We start from the raw sequence: 21,450 nt of genomic DNA, 5'->3' as shown, positions 1-21,450 counted from the left end.
TCTGTCTTTGACAACATTTATAAGGAACTATTTTTATAAGAAACTACTTTTCTTAGAGAGTTTGAAGAACTCCAAGGTGGAGCATGTAAGCTCAAGGTACATTTTAGATACACAGGGAGAGTGGGGGTGTAGACCACTGAATGCACAGAATTAGAGTTCAAAAAAGAGGTCTGGGATAGAGTCGTGAAAATAAGTCACTGGCCTGGAAGTCAATAGTGATAGAGAACCTAGAGAGAGGATACGATGAGAAAGGGGCCTGGGGAGTATGAAGAAACAGGAGAGGGTTTTTTATCCATCTTGGAGCTCAAACTGTCTCTGAGCTGACAAGCCTCCCTTCCATCCTCTGAATGCACAAGGAGTAGTCAGATAAGTTTGGACATCGTTCTGTTTAATCTCCCTGACCCCAAGCCCCCATTTGTTCGGTGTCATCCCCGCCAGAAAAGTAGCTAATGCTAGACCAGGAACTAGGATCCCATGATCATGACCTTCTATGTCATTAATCCTTTCCTATGCCTCTGCCTTGGCCTCAGAAGTAAACTAACACTGACGTGATGATACCTGTAATTTTGCAGACGCTAGCTTGAGCGTATGGCGTTCTGCATCCCAGCAACTCTAGTCTAACCCGTGCTGCCTCCCTGCAGGATCACTATGACTGGGGACTGCGGGCCATCAAGTCTGTGCTGGTGGTGGCAGGATCCCTGAAACGAGGAGACCCCGACCGGCCTGAGGACCAAGTCCTAATGCGTTCTTTGCGAGACTTCAACATCCCCAAGATTGTGACTGATGACATGCCAGTGTTCATTGGCCTGATTGGGGACCTCTTTCCCACCCTGGATGTCCCTCGGAGGAGAGACCCCAACTTTGAAGCTTTGGTTAGGAAGGCGGTAGTGGATCTGAAGCTTCAGGCTGAGGACAACTTTGTGCTCAAGGTACATGGGATTTTCCCTCCCAAGATTTCTTTGTCTCTTAATCCTTTGCTTGGACAATGGGTTACACTTTGGCCTTAATCCAAAGGGTTGCTTTAGGTGTACAGATATTTATCTACTTTGTAATAACTTGATTCATTTCATTGCTCTTTATTGGGGAACCCACAATGTGGAATGCGTGGTAGGGATACTAAAGAAAGACAGAGAGGGGCCAGCCTGGTGGTACAGCAGTTAAGTTTGCACGTTCCACTTTGGTGGCCCGGGGTTTGCCGATTCAGATCCTGCGTGTGGACATGGCACTGCGTGGCAAGCCATGCTGTGGTAGGCATCCCACATATAAAGTAGAGGAAAATGGCCACAGATGTTAGCTCAGAGCCAGTCTTCCTCAGCAAAAAAGAGGAGGATTAGCAGCAGATGTTAGCTCAGGGCTAATCTTCCTCAAAAAAGAAAAAAAGAAAAAAAAAGATGGAGCCCCTCTCATCAGGGAGCTCACGATCTAATAAGAAGAATAAGACACAGTCTGCTCCGCTACAGCATGTGTTCCTTTCATGCGAATTACTTCAGACACGATTATAAAGGAATGATAGTGGTATAAAGTGGAAGCCATGTTGGTTCCTGTGCATTTTTCTGAGCTTGTAATGTTTTGGAGCAGTCAAGGGCAGGCTTTCTTACAATAAAAAAAGAGCCTTAGGGTGGTCGGCAGAATAATGCCTCCTTCCAAAGATGCCCACATCCTAACCCATGGAGCCTGTGAGTATGTTCTGTTACATAGCAAGGGGTGGATTGAGGCTGCAGATGGAACTAAGGTTGCCAATCAGCTGACTCTGAGATGGATAATGATCCTGGGTTATCCAGGTGGCCCAGTGTGATCACAACGATCTTAGTAAGGGAATTAGAAGGAGGCAGGAGAGTCAGAGTCAGAGCAACACCATAGGAGAAAGACTCAACCAGCCATTGCTGGCTTTCAAAATGGAGGAAGGGGCCATGAGCCCAGGAATGCAGGCAGCCTCTAGAAACTGGAAAAGGCAAGAAAACAGATTCTCCCCTAGAGCTTCCAGAAGAAACCTACCTTGTCAACACCTTGATTTTAGCCCAGAGAGACCCATTTTGGACTTCTGCCCACCAAAACTATAAGATAATCAGATTGTGTTACTGGAAGCCATTAAGTTTGCAGTAATTTGTTACACCAGCCGTAGGAAAGAAACAGATTTAGCAATAAATACAGACCTTAAGAAAAAACCCTGAAACTTTAGGTCAAGTATATCTAGTTTCATGGCTGTAGGAACCGTGGTGGTTTGTACTGTTTTCTGAGGAGGCTCAGGGCAAGTGAAGACATTTCCCCTTGTGTTAAAACAATGAATTAATGAAGAACACCCCATCTGGATAGAATCTTTAGTTGTAGTTAAAATGGTCCTTACTAAGGGGCTGGCCCCATGGCCGAGTGGTTAAAGTTCCACGTGCTCTGCTTCAGTGGCCTGGGTTTGCAGGTTCGGATCTCGGGCACAGACCTAATCTACTCACCAACCATGCTGTGGAGGCCTCCCACATACATAAAATAGAGGAAGAAAAGAAAAGGTCCTTACCAGAAGTGAATATGTCTGTGACCTAACACTTGAAAAGGGAAGCACAGGGCCCCAGATTCAAGGCTACAAAGGACTGACCAACATGAGGCAAGGCGTAAATTCTCCAGTGACTTAACTGTGCTGGCATTCTTATTGGGATTAGGATGCATTGGTGGGTTTTTAGAGCTCTGGATACAAAGTTCTGTACATTTTGAGTGGTCTGCCCCAATCCCATTTTTCCCTAAGTCTGTTGTTTTTCCTGAGCAGTTTTGCAGAAGGTAACGTTTTCAGGATGCATACGTGTTGTTACAGGAGGAGTGCCTGCACACAAATAACTATGCCTTGGAGCAGGATGTGACAAGTGCCACAAAAGAGGGTTCTGGGTTACAGGGGCATGGATAGAATTTTTTTTCCCTACACAATAGTATCTTTAGGAATCACATGAACATCACTTTAGAGTTCACAAGTGGTTTTATATTTGGTGTCACCTTGGAACCCCCACCACCCCTGAGGCCAATGACACAGATGCGTCACTTTATAGATGAGGAAACTGGAATGCTGTTACTTCTCCAAGATTTTGCACTAGGCTGCTTCACGGGATGGAACACGCTCCCCCGTGAGGACCTTATAGCCCTGGGGGGCAGCGTACTCCTACTCCACTCCAGGAGGTGTTTCTAACATGCAATACTTTCATTGGTAGAGATTAAGTTCTGGCTACATATAAATAGAATTGCAAGTCGGTGTCTGCTTTCACTTCTGAGATTACATTTTACAGAAGAAAGCAAAGCATCACCTGGCCCTTTGCAGCTGTGCTTGTTTTCGCCAGTCAGCCCATCCCCACTCCCAGCCTCTGTCCTCCCAAGTTCATGGATAGACTTTGTAAAGGTAGAGATGGGCAGGAGGGCCTTCCAGGTGGAGAGAAAGGGTCAGCAAAAGGGTAGATAGGGAAACAGAGAGGTTGTAAAGCAGCAAGTCCAGTATTTCTAGAGAAAAAGGTATTGAGGTGGGGGTCAGGGGCCAGTGATCAATAGGACTCAAATGATAACATGAGACCATGATATAGAGGGCCTTGAATGCCAGATGGAGGAATCTTCTCTTGAAGAGTCTGATCCTGAGAGGCGCCCCACCCCAGAGATGAGTTAAACCCAATGAGGCTTCTAAGATGCAGTGCATGGGGGCTGATGTCTTAGAACCAAACAGTCCCATCTTCCCAGACTCTGGGAGTCTGCTGAGGAGCATGACCCTCCTGCCCTGTCCTCTGTATTTCTTTCCTACTCAGAATCTTTGTCTTCCTTTCTATTTGTTTGTTGGTTGGCCCACATTCTTCTTTTTTTCTCCTCTGCTTTTTCATAACTGCTTTCTGGATAAGACAGATGCTCTCCTTAAAGACTCTTGGAACAGATGATGTTTTCTGCCCACTTTTCATCTGCACTGTCCACTTAAACTTCTGAAAGTTAATTAATCCAAACCCCCTAGTGGGGCTCTGGTTTGAGATGGCATCCTGAGATCCGTTAAAAGTGATGATATAAATTTACTTTTTAAGGAAAAAGAATCAACCCATAGAAGTGTGGAAACTGAAAAGTGTGGATTTCTGGAAAGACGGAAAGAGGATGAAAACAAGTTGACAGATTAGGCAGAGCAGGGGGGCTGCAGGCCGGAATCCATGTAGAAAGGGCTTCTGGGGTAGAGGGGCGAGGAGGCAGCCAGCCTGCCATCAGAGCCCTGGCGAAGCTCTGGGCTTAGAATTGGAAGTTAAGGAGAGCAGGGGTGAGAAAGAACTGAAAACAGTCAGAGGGGGGATCATTAAGTCTGTTTACCCCATAATTTGGCAACTTGGCTCCCCACACTCTTCTGCCAGCTCCCCATTCTAGTCCCCAGTTCCCAAGAATGCAGACCATGTGCAGCCAGGCATTTAGCACACAGCCAAGAAGAAGAGTCTAAGGGATTTAATAAACTCTTTGAGGAAAACTCTTGGGGTATTAATGTCCCCCCTTTTAAGCCCTTACCTTCTGTTTGTGGCCCCTGAAGGCCAACCATCTGCTCACTTGCCCACAAGTGAAAGGACAAAGAAAAGGCGGAGATCTGACCATGTGCACAGAGCTGCCGCTCCGTCCTCCCACCCTGGAAAGAGACCCACCCATCCAGCAGACGGAAGAAAGAACTCTTAGAGAATTGTAGAAAACCTTTTGGAATAAATAATTGTATCATTGATGACACAAAATTCAGTGAGAGGATTGGAAAATAAAGTCAAGGAAATCTTCTAGGATGAAAATATATGCATGCATGTGTATAATAAAATATAATATATATGATACACACTCACACACAAAGAGATAGAAAGCACAAGAGGCAAGATGACTTATAGAGGATCAATCTAGCATGATGCCAATGGAGATTCTAGAAAGAAAGAACAGAGGGAACTTGCTAGAGCTGAAGACACGTGTCCAGACTGGATGGGCTCAGTTGGTACTGAATGGGGTGGATTTAAATGGACTTATACAAAGATGTATCATATGCAATTTCAGAATTTAAAAGACAAGAGAAAAAAATTAAAGTTTCCTGGTTGGGTGACAGAGTGGCATGGTAATACAGGTGACCCAGGGAAGGGATGAAATTCAGGATGACATCTGAACTTCTCCTTAGCAACATTGGGTACTAGAGGACAAGAAAACCATTACTTCAAAGTTCTGAGGGGAAATTATTTCAGGATTAGAATTCTATACCAACCAAATTATCAAGATATTTTCAAAGAGTCATAAGTTTTCCTTTGTATGCAACCTGTTTGAATAAGTTACTTAAGGACATACTGCAGCAAAATGAGGATGAAAAGCAGTAAAAATGTCATGAGATTCAAAAAAATCGGGAATCAAAACAGAATCCTGGAATGATAGCTTAGCTGTCGGTAGACCTAAAAAGCAATCAATTCCTATTAGAGCAGGAAGTCTGTGGTCTCCAAGAAAAAGGACTTCAAAACTGGAGATATTCAAAGCAAGAACAGATTAACAAGATGAAAGTTCTGATATGTTTTGTTCAACTTCTAAGTTATGGGAACTAAGGCTTATGTCCTTTCTCTTAACAAAGAGAACAGAAAGCAATTAAAAACATCAAGAGAAAGAAATCATGGTCTAAATTTTTTTTTAAGTAAATATGACCTGATATTGATCAGTTATGGAGTGTAAGAAAAGAGTGTCCATTTGACCTTGGATTGGTGCTTAGAATATCCTCTGCAAGTCACGACACCAGGCCCATAGAGAACACAATATATTCCAGGTAACTACTTTCTTCTGTAGTGAAAAATATCTACAATCATAAAAATGTAAGCCACTATTGGTCTCCAACTCTTAGAATCATGGAAAATAGAAAATTTCTGAATATAAATATAGAACAGAATGTAAATACTATCAAACATGGCAATGTAGAAGTATAATGTATCTGAAAGAAGATAGGAGATACACAGAAAAAGGAAAGACAGAAGGAAGGGTGGGGATACTCATATATTTATCTTACAAAAGATACTGTCAAAAGTTAATGGATTCATAACAGTCAGAGAGTAGAAACAGATAAACAAATGTGGTATACCTATACAATGGAATTTTATTCAGCTATAAAGAGTAATGAAGAACTGGTACATGTTACAGCATGGATGAGCCCTGGAAACATCATAAGCAAAAGAAGTAAGTCACAAAATACCACATATTTCATGAATCTATTTATGTGAAATGTCCAAAATAGGCAAATCTATAGAGTCAGAATGTCTATCAGGGTAACATAGGCTGAAGTACGGGTTGGGGGATATATACGGACTGCTAATGGGTATGGTTTTTCCTTTTGGGGTGATGAAATGTTCTAAAATTTGATAGTGGTGATGGTTGTACAGTTCTGTGAATATGCTAAAAACCATTGGATTGTACACTTTAAAAAGGTGAATTTCATGGTATATAAATTATATCTCCATAAAGCTGTTGAAACAAATAAAAGGAAGTTGATGGAAGTGGAAAGCAATTTTAAGTCTTTCCAGTATCAGGGAATCAGTTGTTCATGAAAAAAACAAAAGATCTAGGCATATAATACAGTCTCCATTCAATGGCCAGAGCACCACCGCCACCACCTCTTCTGTTCCCTCCCCCTCCTCCTCCTCCTCCATTTTTTTTAATGCAGTGACCTCAGGTCAATTTCATGCCTAACATCCTCCAAAAACTTCCTCTATTAGAATAAAATTCCAGCTACCAATCCTGCATATCTAACCCCTGCTTACCTCTTTTTATCTCATCTGATAGCACTCTCCCCTTTTTTCCTGTTCTTCGAGCCCTCCAAACTTACTGCCGGATGTAAGGGTTTTGCACTCATTGCCACTCTACCTGGAATGCGCTTCCCACTGGTCCTCACAGGGCTGACTCGTCTTCATTCATATATTGGCTTAGATGTCAGCCCCTCAGAGACCCTTCCCAACCACTCTCCTCATCCTTATCTGGGAAGATCCTGCATTAAGGCCCAGAAGAACAGAACAAGAGCCAGGATTGAGACTCTCCTCTGGGTGCTTTTGGATTCTGAATCAGAGAAACAGCAATGACTTGGGATAGAGAAGAGGAAAATATTGATACTGTGGAAAACAAAACTTAAATTAATATCAATAATTTATCCTACCACAATGGAAGCTAACGATCTTGCTCCCCAAACAGTCATTTATCTGCTACCTTCATAATGAGCTTCACAGTACCCCTGTCCTTCTGATTCCATGGTTGTATGAGTCTAGAATTTTTTTTAATACCCGTGTCACTTAAATTTTTTAAAATATAGGAATTATTATTTATCATTTTAAAAAATGTAGAATAAATAAAATATATGGGGAAAAAACTTTCATTATGCCACTACCCTGTCAATATTTCAGCGCATTTCCTCTTCAGTTCACATCCCTCTGCTATCAAGGATCTTACAGCACAAAATATGAAGAAATCTGATCTACAATTAAGTTCACATGTAGCTCATGACGTACAAGGCCTTTCATGATAGGGCCCATCAAACCTTCCCAATCATCCTTCATATTTTCAGCAAATATTTGTTCAGCACTTGGTATATGCCAGATTCTCTGCTAGACACTGGCAATGAGTGATCAGAAGCCCAGTCCTGCTGCCTTCAAGAGCTGATAATCTAATAGGAAGACAGAAAAGTAACCATTGCCATAGTGATAAGGACTAAGAGGTAGGATGTAGGTATGGGGCACCTACCCCAGACTAACGGATGCATAGGGTCTGCTGAGGAAGGGAGGAAAAGAATAACTTCTGAACACAAGGCACAGTATGTTGAAAGCCATAGACACGGGAAAGAGCATCATTAAAGCACTCCAAGTAATTGTCTACCTGGAATGTGCATGTTGGAGGATGAGAGATAAGATGGAGGCATGTTTGGATCAGACCGAAAAAGGGTCCTGTAAACCAGTGTAAGGATTTGGGATTTCATCACCAAAAGCTGTGGAGAACCACTGAAGGGACAGAGTGATAGCAGTGACATGATCAGATTTTCATTCCAGTAAGTGTACTCCTACAACAGGGTGACAAGGTGAGCCTGGAGGCAAGCTAGAACAAGAGTGATGAGACCTCCAATGCCATCATTGTCCCCAAGGGACTCTTTGACTTTAGCCTCATCAAACCATCAGGCCAACCACATAATACTCTGTCACACCACAGGCCTCTTTTCTGCTGTTACGTCTGCCTGGAATATCCTTCCTGTTCTTCTTCTAAGCAAACTCGTACTCATCCCTGAAGCCCCAGTTCAAATGCCTGCTCCTCTGTGAAGCCGTTCTTGTTCCCTTTGTCTTTACAAAATCAATTGTTTCCCCCCCATCTGTTCCCATAGCACTTTACGAATACCTTGACTATAGCACTTATCACCTTACTTTATAATAATTTTCAACTTGACTTGCTTCTCCATCAGACTATGAGATCGTGGAGGGCAGAAGAGTCATCTCTGGATCCCCCTCAATTGGTATACTCTCTAGCACTCAGTTGGTAACTAATAATTATACCCCTGAATGATGAATAAGTGAATAAATGGATCATGTTGCCCCTACATTTAGGACACCATCACATCTTGAGGTGAATAACCCTTCCTCTGTTGACACCAGGTCTCACTTCAGACGCCAGCTTGTCTCTCCAAAGAGCAGTTGGGATGTAGATAAGCAACAGGTTGGTCTCTCTGCTGAATTTTGTCTCCCCAGGTGGTCCAGCTGGAGGAGCTTCTGGCGGTGCGGCACTCTGTGTTCGTGGTGGGCAGTGCTGGTACCGGCAAGTCTCAGGTGCTGAGGTCCTTGCACAAGACCTATCAGGTCATGAAACGCCGCCCCGTCTGGACTGACCTCAACCCCAAAGCAGTTACAAACGATGAACTCTTTGGCATCATCAATCCAGCCACACGAGAATGGAAGGACGGTGAGCGTGGGATACCCCTAGGATGTCCCGCATTCTCAGAGCCCCTTGGGCAGGCTTGACTGTAGTGGGGTGAACTGCAGAGGAAAGAACACTGGCTTGATCTGTTTGGGATGGGAGAAGGAGGTGAAAAGAATCAAAGAAAGGAAGAAACCGATGTCAGCTTAGAAGGGAACCTCAGCCCTTCAGATGTTCTCTTTCCTTGGAGACCTCTTCCAGCTGCCCCTTGACAGAGGGCACTTGATGAGGGTAAAGCAAAGCAGGCATTCAGCTGTAGTTTAGTGGTTCTGGAGCACAAATCATGGAGTCTCTACCCTGCCTGGCAGTGGGTTTAAGGCATGGGGAGGGTAGGGAAGAACACAGCTCATTCCCAAAGGAGTGATGCAGTCTAGCATTCCATGGAGGGCACCTCTCCCTGTGAGCACTGTCCCAGGAGTAGTGGAGAAGCTGCCACAGAAGACGGTGCCTGGGCCAGTCCTGGTGATGCTGAAGACATCACTCATCTCAGGAGGGCCCTAGAGCCATGGGCCCCTCTATAGCTATTCAAAGGGTCCCAAACCTGTGTTCACTAACTACAGACCTCAGAGTCACCATCAAAGATTTAAAAATCACAGGTGCAGGTTGGAAAGGGTCTCCTGTCACTAGGAGAGAGCAGAAAAGAAAATACAGAAAACTTTCTATGAGCTGATAGGACCTCGTCTAAAACTTCTGTGGCTTCTGGAATGAGGAAATCTCATCTCCCTCCTAATGTTTGAAAGGCTGATTACATCGGGGTCAAGCTGCCTGGATTCCTCTAATTTAGGGCCTTCGTCAGAGGCCTGGAACAAGGAGATCTAAGGAGCAGCCTCTCTAATTTTTATTTCACTGACAATTAATGAGGCTTAGCATCTTTTCCTTTTTATTGGTCTTAAGACTTGGCTCTTTTGTGATTTTATTTCCCCTTATTATTTTCTTAACAGTTTGTAAGAATTCTTTATATATCAAAGATGTTAACTCTTTGTCTGTTATATGCATCGCTAATGGTTTTTCCCTGTCTACCGTTTGTTATAGATACTTCATGGCACGTTTACCATGCCATGGTAAATTTTTTATCCGTATGAAATTTATTTTTCGGCTTAATATGAAGTAAGGTAGAGAATCAACTTTATTTCCTCCCAGATGGATAATTGAATGTGCCAGCGCCATTTATTATGTAAACCGTCCTTTCCCTCTGATTTAAACACCAGCTTGTCACATATACTGAGATCTGATTCTGGGTTTTCTAGTTTGTTCTATTTATCACATCCAATACTGGTGTCATTTTATTTTGCTTACAATCATTTTATAATGTATTTTAATATCTGATGGGGTAGGTCCTTCCTCAATATTCTTTTGTCATTTTCTTGGCTAGTCTCAGGCACTTCTTATTCCATATTAAATTTAATTTCACACAATATAATTAAAACTTCAAACTCTCTTGGAATTTTAATTAAAGTTTTATTAAATATATACACGAAATTTGGAGAAGTTGACAAAGGAGATATAATAATCATAAATCTGTATTCACTAAACAAGAGAGCTTCCAAGTAAATGGAATATAGCCTTTTAAAATTTTTTAGAAGAACTTGATAAAAATAGAAATATAGTGAGTTATAATAATACACCTTTTTCAAAATTAGACAGGTCCCATAGTGAGAAAAATAAGTATAGATATTAGAGGACCTGGGAAATACATCATCAACGTCAATGTAACACATGACTGTAGAACTTTGCATCTTATAAAGAGAAAATATTCCTTCTTGGCTTGTTCATGGGATGTTTCCAAAAATTAAAAATTTAGTTGGCTACAGAAGAAGCCACGATGAATTCAAAAGTATCAATTTATAGGCCACATTCTCTGATAATAATCCAATAGAATTAAAATCAAATAGTAGGAAAATGACAGAAAATAATTTTACACTTGCAAATCAAGAATTGCTCACTTAACCCCTGGATTAAGGAAAAAATTAAATTGCAACCCCTCTGGGAAGAAATATGAAGAAGAACACTTCATACAAAAACCTATGGGACACAACTGAAGTCTATAAGGAAAACTCTAAACAGTCTTTATTACAGAAAGTAGGTTAGAAATAAAGGTAGTCAGTATTCATCCTTAGAAATTAGAGTAATAAACTAAACCTGAAGGAAATTGGGAAGAAGAAACTAATAAAGATAAAAGCTGAAATTAGTGGGAAGGAGCAAAAAAAAATCATAGGAATGTTAAATAAATATAAATATTCTCCTTATAAAGACCAATAAGTCCACTGTGAGCATAATTAATGGGGAAGGGGAAGAGTAAAAATATATAAGATTAGGAATTAGAAAGAATATATGATAGTAGATATAGATAATTAAAATAGAAGAGAACATTTAATTAGATGACATATATTTGAAAAACTAGAGGAAACAGATAGTCCTCTAGCAAAACATATTAACAAAACTTAATAAGAAGTAGAAAAGGGGTAAACTAATGAAAAGGAAAATTTAAAAATCATAGGAGAACAAAAAAAGATAATTCCAAAAAATCAAAAAAGGACACCTCTCAAATAATTTTATGAAGCCAGAATAATCTTGATAACCTTTATGTAGAACCAAAAACAATACCCCAATTTCATTTATTAATATGGATTCAGAAATTCTGAATAAAATATCAGTAAATAAAATCCAACAGGGAAGATCCAAGATGGCACCATGAGTAGTCCTCTTTGTCTCTCCCCCTTCGAGTCTACAATTATTTGGACACTTATCGCTTGACAAAGGATATCCAGACAGCATCTCAGGACGTCTGAGATACCCACGCGACTATACATCGGAAGGCGGATGGACTTTCCTCCGGGAGGATGTGGAAATAGGTGAAAACTCTCCGACCCCGACCGAGCAGCCTAGTACCCGCAAGCAGCTTTCGTCCAACGGATGCCCCCAGAGGATCTACACACATCTAGAGCAGGAGCGAGCACACAACAGAGGAGCGACGGTGGAAACAGGTGACCAGAACCCTACCTAAACCCCCTGCAATTACTCCTAAACGCAGAGGGAAACTTTGGAGTTGCACACCTGAGCCCGCGGGGAGAGTCTCTCCCCGCCATTGGCGGGGAGACCCCGCCTGGTGTTCGCGGCGCCCGGAGGGTCCCAGAGAGAGTCGCTGAGGGTACGGAGGTCTCCCAGCTGCCGTTGCCCACCCCGTGGGACTAGGGATTGCCGGAGATCTCGGAGAGGACCGGGGCTGGGGGAACTTTCAAAGGCCGGCTCTGCGACCCGGACGGGAAGCACCGGAGTTCCGCCCGGGCAGCAGACAAAACTCTCTGTCTGCCATTAGCAGAGGGGCCACGCCGAGCATTCACGGCTCCGGGAGAGGCCCGGAGAGAATCCCAGAGGGCGGGGTGACCCCCAGCTGCTGTTGCCCGCCCCGTGGGACTAGGGATAGCCAGAGATCTCGGAGAGGACTGGGGCTGGGGGGAGTTCCAGAGACCCAGCTTCGTAGCCTAGGGGGAAACCCTACAGGCTCACAGCAGCCTTAGGGAAAGCCTCTGCACAGCACCAGTAGAAGGCACCCAGCCACCAGCCACAAGGCTGGAAGACCCCAGGGCAAAAGCAGCATAGCTAGGTGAACTAACCACAGACTGTAGAAGATGCCAATAGCTCTCCTGCGACCCATAGAGGACAAGTGAGATTTTGTGGGTGCCGACAGCAACAGAGCGACAAATATAAGTGATCCCACCCTGGCCACTGGAAAAGCCCATAACACCGTTGCAGACCCCAAGGAGAGAGCACATCTAGGTGGGCTGCAACAGTAGGCACCAGCAGCCTGAAGCCCCCCGTGACGGCCCCCACAGCAGAGGAGGGAATCCAAAGGGCCACTGTGGCTACGAGGAGGGGCCCAGGCCCAGTTAGCAACTGTGGACAGGGTTCCTGGTTGGTGCAGTATAAACAGCTGCTCCCCCACCACAGCAGCTGAAACAAGTGAAAGGAGCAACTAAACTCTATCTCCATGCAGAGGCACAAATCAACAGCATCAAGCAATATGAAAAAATACATTAAATCTCCAGAACAGAAAGAAAGTAACAAATACACAGAAAACAATCCCAAAGAAAATGAGATATATAACCTAAATGATGATGACTTCAAAACAGCCATCATTAAAATTCTCAATGAGTTAAGAGAGAGTTCTGACCGTCAACTCAACGAGTTCAGGAGCTATGTCACAAAAGAGTTTGATACAATAAAGAAGAACCAAACAGAAATATTGGAAATGAAGAACACAATAGAGGAGATTAAGAAAAATCTAGATGCTCTGAACAGTAGGGCCGATAATATGGAGGAAAGAATTAGCAATTTGGAAGATGGCAATATAGAATTGCTGCAGGCAGAGGAGGAGAGAGAAGCAAGACTAAAAAGAAATGAAGAAACTCTCCGAGAATTATCAGACACAATTAGGAGATGCAACGTAAGGATTATAGGTATACCAGAGGGAGAAGAGAAGGAGAAAGGGGCAGAAAGCCTATTCAAAGAAATAATGGCTGAGAACTTCCCAAATCTGGTGAGGGAGATGGATCTTCAGGTGACAGAAGCCAATAGATCTCCAAACTTTATCAATGCAAGAAGACCAACTCCACGCCATATAGTAGTGAAGCTAGCAAAAGTCAACGACAAGGAGAAAATACTAAGGACAGCCAGGCAAAAGAAACTAACCTACAAAGGAACCCCCATCAGGCTATCAGCAGATTTCTCAGCAGAAACCTTACAGGCTAGAGGGGGTGGAATGATACACCACATCAACAAAATGAAAAACAAAAACCACATGATCATCTCAATAGATGTAGAGAAAGCATTCGACAAGATCCAACACCCATTTATGATAAAAACCCTCAATAAAATGGGTATAGAAGGAAAGTACCTCAACATAATAAAGGCCATATATGACAGACCCACAGCCAACATCATACTCAATGGACAAAAACTGAAAGCCATCCCTCTGAGGACAGGAACAAGACAAGGGTGCCCACTTTCACCACTCCTATTCAACATAGTACTGGAGGTGCTGGCCAGAGCAATTCGGCAGGAAAAAGAAATAAAAGGAATCCAAATAGGTAACAAAGAAGTAAAACTCTCATTGTTTGCATACGACATGATCTTATATATAGAAAACCCCAAAGAATCCACAGAAAAACTATTAGAAATAATCAACAACTACAGCAAAGTAGCAGGGTATAAAATTAACATGCATAAATCAGTAGCATTTCTATACACTAACAATGAACTAACAGAAAGAGAACTCAAGAACTCAATCCCATTCACAATCACAACGAAAAGAATAAAATACCTTGGGATAAACTTAACCAAGGAAGTGAAGGATCTATACGATGAAAACTACAAGACTTTCTTGAAAGAAACTGACGATGACGTAAAGAGATGGAAAGACATTCCTTGCACATGGATTGGAAGAATAAACATAGTTAAAATGTCCATACTACCTAAAGCAATATACAGATTCAATGCTATCCCAATCAGAATCCCAAGAACATTCTTCACAGATATTGAACAAACAATCCTAAAATTCATATGGGGCAACAAAAGACCGCGAATTGCTAAAGCAATCCTGAGCAAGAAAAACAAAGCCGGTGGAATCACAATCCCCGATTTCAAAACATACTACAAAGCTACAGTGATCAAAACAGCATGGTACTGGTACAAAAACAGGTCCACAGATCAATGGAACAGAATTGAAAGCCCAGAGATAAAACCACACATCTATGGACAGCTAATCTTCGACAAAGGAGCAGAGGGCCTACAATGGAGAAAAGAAAGTCTCTTCAACAAATGGTGCTGGGAAAACTGGACAGCCACATGCAAAAGATTGAAAATTGACCAGTCTTTTTCACCACACACCAAAATAAACTCAAAATGGATCAAAGACCTAAAGATTAGGCCTGAGACAATAAGTCTTTTGGAAGAGAATATAGGCAGTACGCTCTTTGACATCAGTTTCAAAAGAATCTTTTCGGACACTGTAACTCCTCAGTTGAGGGAAACAATAGAAAAAATAAACAAATGGGACTTCATCAGACTAAAGAGCTTCTTCAAGGCAAGGGAAAACAGGATTGAAACAAAAAAACAGCTCACTAATTGGGAAAAAATATTCACAAGCCACTTATCCGACAAAGGGTTAATCTCCATAATATACAAAGAACTCACACTGCTTAACAACAAAAAAACAAACAACCCGATCAAAAAATGGGCAGAGGACATGAACAGACATTTCTCAAAAGAAGATATGAATATGGCCAATAGACACATGAAAAGATGTTCATCATCGCTAATCATCAGGGAAATGCAAATCAAAACTACACTAAGATATCACCTTACACCCGTTAGATTGGCAAAAACATCCAAAACCAAGAGTGACAAATGTTGGAGAGGTTGTGGAGAAAAAGGAACCCTCATACACTGTTGGTGGGAATGCAAACTGGTACAGCCACTATGGAAAACAGTATGGAGATTTCTCAAAAAGTTAAAAATAGAAATACCCTATGACCCAGCCATCCCATTACTGGGTATCTATCCTAAGAACCTGATATCAGAAATCTCAAGAGTCCGTTGCACCCCTATGTTCATCGCAGCATTATTTACAATAGCCAAGATGTGGAACCAGCCTACATGCCCAGAAACTGATGATTGGATAAAGAAGATGTGGTATATATACACAATGGAATACTACTCAGCCATAAAAAAAGACAAAATTGGCCCATTCACAACAACGTGGATGGACCTCAAGGGTATTATGTTAAGCGAAATAAGCCAGTCAGAGAAAGACGAACTCTATATGACTCCACTCATAGGTGGAATTTAGTATATTGAGAAGGAGATCTGATCGGTGGTTACCAGGGAAAAGGGGGGGTGGGGGGAGGGCACAGAGGGGGAAGTGGTGTACCCACAACATGACTAACAAAAATGTACAACTGAAATCTCACAAGGTTGTAATCTATCATAACATTAATAAAAAAAAAATGAAAAAAAAAATCCAACAGTGTCTCAAAAGAATAATACACTTTGACTAAGTAGAATCTACTCCAGGAATGTACAGATAGATCAATTACTTTTTAAGTATTAAAATGAAGGATTTGACAACTTTAAGTAGAAAATCACTTGCTCAATGAATAGATACTAAAAACTCAGTAGCCATTCCTAGTAAAAAAATTCTAAGTAAAATAGGAGTAGAAGAAAATCTCTTAAATATAATGAATACTCGTTACATAAAGCCAAAAGGAAAAAGAAGTTATTCTGAATGATGAGAAACTAAAGCCACCTCCATTAAAATCGGGAATAAGTCAGGGAGACCTATTATTAACATTATTAGTCAGTGTTGCTTGGTAGGGTTCTAGAAAATGCAGCAAGACAAGAAAATGGAATACATGGTATAAATTGGAGGGAAGGAGACAAATTATTTTGCTGATTATAGAACTTTATACCTAGAAAACTTGAGACATTATTGAAAAATCACTAGAATTAACTAAAAATGGAAATACAGAAAATAAATCTCATTCACAGTAGCAATAAAAACTATGAAATGTTTAGGAATACATCCAGCCAAAGAGATGCAGTGAAAACGCTGCAAAAATTTATTAAGGAACATAAAACAATATTTGAATAAATGAAAAGACATGCCATATTATTGATGAGGAAAGCTTAGTATCATAAAAATAAATTCTATCCAAATTAAGATATAAATTCCTTTTTGTAATGCCAATTAGAATCATTCCGTGCCTTCTCTCAAAGCCTGCGTTTGACAAGATTTACCTGGGCTGCAGGGACAAAGAATGAAAACCTTAGCTAAAAGGTTTTATGTAATTCCATCGTGTCACAGTTACCTGTTGAAATGATTCACTGGGTCCCTTGTCACTTAAGAAGCTTAGTACTAACAGAGTTTGCTATTGTTGTCCTTAGAAAAAGTCAGACTGAAGCTCGGAGAGACTGGCCCCTTGGACATCGTCAGGTTTTTGGTAGAGCAGGCTACAAAGCCACTTCTGACCTGCCTTTTTTATTTATACCTCCTTCCGAGTGTGGTAGCTAACAGACAAAGGCTGCGTTAAGAGACAGAAGATTGACGGTGAAATGGAAAATAAGATATCCGTGGTTCCTTTTAGGATTGTTCTCTTCCATCATGCGGGAGCTTGCCAACATCACTCATGACGGGCCCAAGTGGATTTTACTGGATGGTGACATAGATCCAATGTGGATTGAATCTCTCAACACTGTCATGGATGATAACAAGGTATCAAGGGGGAAGGGAAATCCCTACATCATCCCTAATCGTCTATGAAACCAGTCCCCCAGCGTGGCAGGCACGTTTGGAAATCTCCACTCTACACAAGAGCTGGCCCCAAGTAAAGAATCATTACTAATGTCTTTATTTTTAAATTTTTTTCCAGCTTTATTGAGAAATAATTGACACACAACATTATGTAAGTTTAAGGTGTACAGTGTGGCAATCTGAAATACATGTATATTGTGAAATGATTACCACAATAAGGTTGGTTAACACCCATCACCTCACATAATTACCTTTTTTTATGTGTTGTGAGAACTTTTAAGGTCTACTCTGTTAGCAACTTTCACATATACAATGTGGTATTGTTAACTACAGTCACCCTGCTGTACATTAGATCCCCAGAATAACTCATCTTATAAGTAGAAGTTTGTACCCTTTGACCACCTTCACCCATTTCCTCCCCACTTCCCACTCCCCCTCCCTGGCAACCACCAATCTGCTCTCTCTTTCTATGAGTTTAGCTTTTTTAGATTTCACATGTTGGGGAGATCTTACAATATTTTTCTGTCTCTGTCTGGCTTATTTCACTTAACATAATGCTCTCCAAGTCCATCCATAGCAGGATTTCCTTCTTTTTTATGGCGGAATAATATTCTGTTATCTAGACATAGCACATTTTCTTTAATCATCCATTGACAGACACTTAGGTTGTTTCCATGTCTTGGTTATAGTAAATAACGCTCCACTGAAAATGGGGGTTCAGATCTCTCTTCAAGATCCTAGTTGTATTTATTGCCTGCGTCTTTAACAGACATCTCAGATTCATCCAAACAAGCAACTTTCGCTTACTTCAATAGCACTGCATTGTTTATGATGTTTTTAGCATAGTTTTAACTTTGTTCAGAATCTTCTGCATGTAGATTAATTTAATATTTAGAGCTGAAAGGAATCCTAAATCATGTATTCAAATCTTTTATTTTTTTCCTATTCTATAAATAAGGAAATTGAGGATCAGCAATATCCTGAGCCTGTCAGGCATCCTGAATGGTAGTGAATCTTTATCCATTGAGTGACAGTATATTATTTTTCATAAACAACGAAAACTAAATGAATGCCAATAAAATGGCTGTTAAGCTGGTAGCTGCTCCTGAACTTGTTCAGAAAGCACATCCAGATTAGAAGTTTTACGATGACTTCCACAGTTACAGGATCGTTAGAATAAATGTATGCTCTCCCAGAGGGACTGCTTTAAAAGAAACAGTAGTAATATGAAGCCTCTGCTTTTTTCCTTGAGTAATCCTATTATTCCAATATGGTCTAGTTTAGTCAAATCATTGACATCAATTGAAACTTTTTAGATAACTTGTTTGCTGATGCATTACACACACGCACAGGGATGGGGGAAGGGGAGTACAAGAGGAGGAAGAGAGGATTGGTGTAGACCATTAGAAAATACTTACAATCATAAATAAGAAAATAATCATCCATAATCCCTCGCAGCAGTAATCAAACAAATCCCCCCAGCTGGCCACGTGCCCAGCTCGGTACCACCTGGCGCCCCCTCTGTTGTTTCCAGGTGCTGACCCTCGCGAGCAATGAGAGGATCCCTCTGAATCCCACGATGAGGCTCCTCTTTGAGATCAGCCACCTGCGCACAGCCACACCGGCAACTGTCTCCAGAGCAGGTATGGCCCAAGAAAAGAAAGCAACAGATGCCTTTAGCATTAGATAGGATGTTGCTGGCTCAGAAGGAAGCTCCAAACAGGAGTCGAACATCGATCATCCAAAACTCTGGCCTAAACTCAGCCCTAATCCACCTCTGAGGGGCTGAGCAAGTGCTCTAAGGCCAGAGCCATGTGATTTTCTTAATTCAGAAATGTTACGGTAATGGGAAGAGAAATGGCCCCTGGGCTGGACACTTCTATCCCTCTGCATAGAAGGGCCTCGAATTAGGCTGCGTGTAGGCCAGCTCTAGCCTCCATGTTAATGGAGATGACCAAGCATTGCAATTTCTCACTACATCCTGGTGGAAAATAGCAACTTTATACCTTAACTTTCTTCTGTCTCCACTGGGCAAATTGATCAGCAGAGACTAGAGGATGAACAGAATGTGTTTGTTCTCCTCCATAGTATCAGATCCTCTTTCAAGGATCTGTGCTGAGACTGGGAACACAGGCCAGGAGACTGGTCTCTCTTACTCTGTATCTGTTTCCTAGGGCTACTCTAACAAATCACCATGAACTTGGCTTTTAAAACAACAGCAATTTATTCTTTCACAGTTCCAGAAGTCAGACATCTGAAATGAAGGTGTCAGACCAGCTGTGCTCCCTCTGAAGGCTCTAGGAAAGAATCGTCCCTTCCATCTTCCAGCTTTGGTGTTCCTTGGCTTGTGGCCTGTGACTCCAATCTCTACCTCCATCTTCACATGGCCTTCTTCTCTGTGTGTCTTTCCTTTTCTGTCTCTTGTAAGGACACTTGTAAGTGCCCCACCCAGATAACCCAGGATGATCTCATCTCAAGATAGTCAACTTGATAATAAATGCGAAGCCCCTTTTTCTAAATAAGCTCACATTCACAGGTTCCAGGGGTTAGGACGTGGACATTTTCTTTTGGGGGCCACATTTCAACCTGCTACACACTTGCATACTATGATAGCTATTGCTAATCAATCACAGCTTTCTTTCCTCCTGAGCCTGGACTTGACCTTAGGATCCTTTTCAACACTGCTTTCCATCGGCTATTATCAGTCCATCACAGTGGATCCCAATAGCAAACCCATTTGCCCTCTCAGACCTCAGCCAGATCGCTCTTCTTTCTAAGTCCAGTCTTCTATATATTTTCTAAACAGAGAAAATAGCTCTCTGGGGTGAAGAATATACTGACATCTATGGAAAATTCACTCAACAGTATTCTCTGTGCTCCAGGGATCCTGTACATCAACCCAGCAGACCTGGGATGGAATCCTCCGGTGAGCAGCTGGATTGACAGGAGGGAAATCCAGACAGAGAGAGCCAACTTAACCATTCTGTTTGACAAGTATCTTCCAACCTGCTTAGACACACTGAGAACCAGGTGGGCCAAGAAAGAAGGAAGGTCACAAGTTAAAGCAGCAATAAAAAGCCTGTTGGTTCACACCTGATGTCCCACTGATGTTCTGTCCTGTCCCCAAAGTCAGATGTCCCTAGAGCATTCCCTCTGGGCATGGCAGATGGCAGAGGGGAACACACATTAGGATGGCCATGGGATGCCTATTGTCAGTTCAGGCCAGAAGTGAGATGAATGAAGAGGAGGAAAATTTAAAGTGCCATCCATCAGTGCCACATGGGTGTTTTAGAAGGAGGCTGTGGGCTGTAATATCAGATAACAATCCTGAGATCCTTCAGTTTGCAGGCCACACAGCTGGCCCTCCTACAAATGATACACAGGCCAGATCCACAGACCTAGAGGTGAAGATGACAGCTGTCGGTGACATGTGGGGCATACTTCCTGTTCCTGGCTGTGTATGTTCATGGCCCAGATAATGTGAGATTAGGTATAATGCATCATTTGACTGTCCTGCCCCTCTGGACACCATGAGTCACTGTTCCTCTTATGGGTTTGCAAAAGTAAAAGCAACAAGTCTTGACCATTTATCACATAAACGAGATTAATCCTCTTAACCAAAAGGACACTTATTACAGCAAGAATATTATATGTGTCTGCAGAGAACGGTTCCAGTGTTTGGAATCTGCTGTTGGTTTACATTCTCTTCTTTTGCCATTGGATACATCATTCTATGAATTGGGTACCAACCTTGTAGTTTAGTCCAATTCAACCGTCAGAAGCTGGTCCTGCGAAGGCCACGTGCCGCAGAAATCCATAGTCCCTAAGGATTCAACAAGTTAGGGTCAGGATTGTGTTTCCCAGAAGTTAAGTCCATCACTAAAAGTCATCCTCACCTCCTTCTTCGTTGGTCTGTCAAGCACAAGGTGGGGAATTGCTCGCAAGTGTGGAGGCAGAGGTGAAGGGAGAACTTCCTACTGCAAGAGGGCCTGAGGTGGTCTCATTTCATGTGCCCCACCCCCACTCTATCAAAATTTACCCATGTTAAGAATGAATTTTAGCACCAGTCCCGGTGGGCTTGTGGTGAAGTTTGGCGTGCTCCACTTCAGTAGCCTGGGTTCAGTTCCCAGGCATGGACCTACACCACGCATCTGTCAGTGGCCATGCTGTGGTGGCAGCTCACGTACAGAAAGAGGAAGAATGACAGTGGATGT

The 21,450-nt window shown here is 42.2% G+C and overlaps 1 protein-coding gene across 11 annotated transcripts in view; it reads left to right on the top strand.

Moving 5' to 3' along the window:
* The window catches only part of DNAH9 (dynein axonemal heavy chain 9), a 324,423-nt gene that overhangs the window by 123,051 nt on the left and 179,922 nt on the right, over positions 1-21,450 (top strand). For all 11 annotated transcript variants that reach the window (XR_006890674.1, XM_046676357.1, XM_046676358.1 and 8 more), the window contains 5 exons: positions 642-929; positions 8,703-8,913; positions 17,070-17,197; positions 18,771-18,879; positions 20,119-20,266. Coding sequence is in view for 10 of the 11 variants with exons in the window: in XM_046676357.1 (XP_046532313.1) it covers positions 642-929; positions 8,703-8,913; positions 17,070-17,197; positions 18,771-18,879; positions 20,119-20,266 (884 nt within the window). In the remaining variant the exon portion in view is untranslated. The remainder of the gene's footprint in view (positions 1-641; positions 930-8,702; positions 8,914-17,069; positions 17,198-18,770; positions 18,880-20,118; positions 20,267-21,450) is intronic.

This window comes from Equus quagga, chromosome 11 (genome assembly GCF_021613505.1).
Source record: "Equus quagga isolate Etosha38 chromosome 11, UCLA_HA_Equagga_1.0, whole genome shotgun sequence".
Lineage (NCBI taxonomy): Eukaryota > Metazoa > Chordata > Mammalia > Perissodactyla > Equidae > Equus > Equus quagga.
The sequence above is the reverse complement of the archived record's forward strand: the minus strand, read 5'-3'. Positions and strand labels throughout refer to the sequence as shown.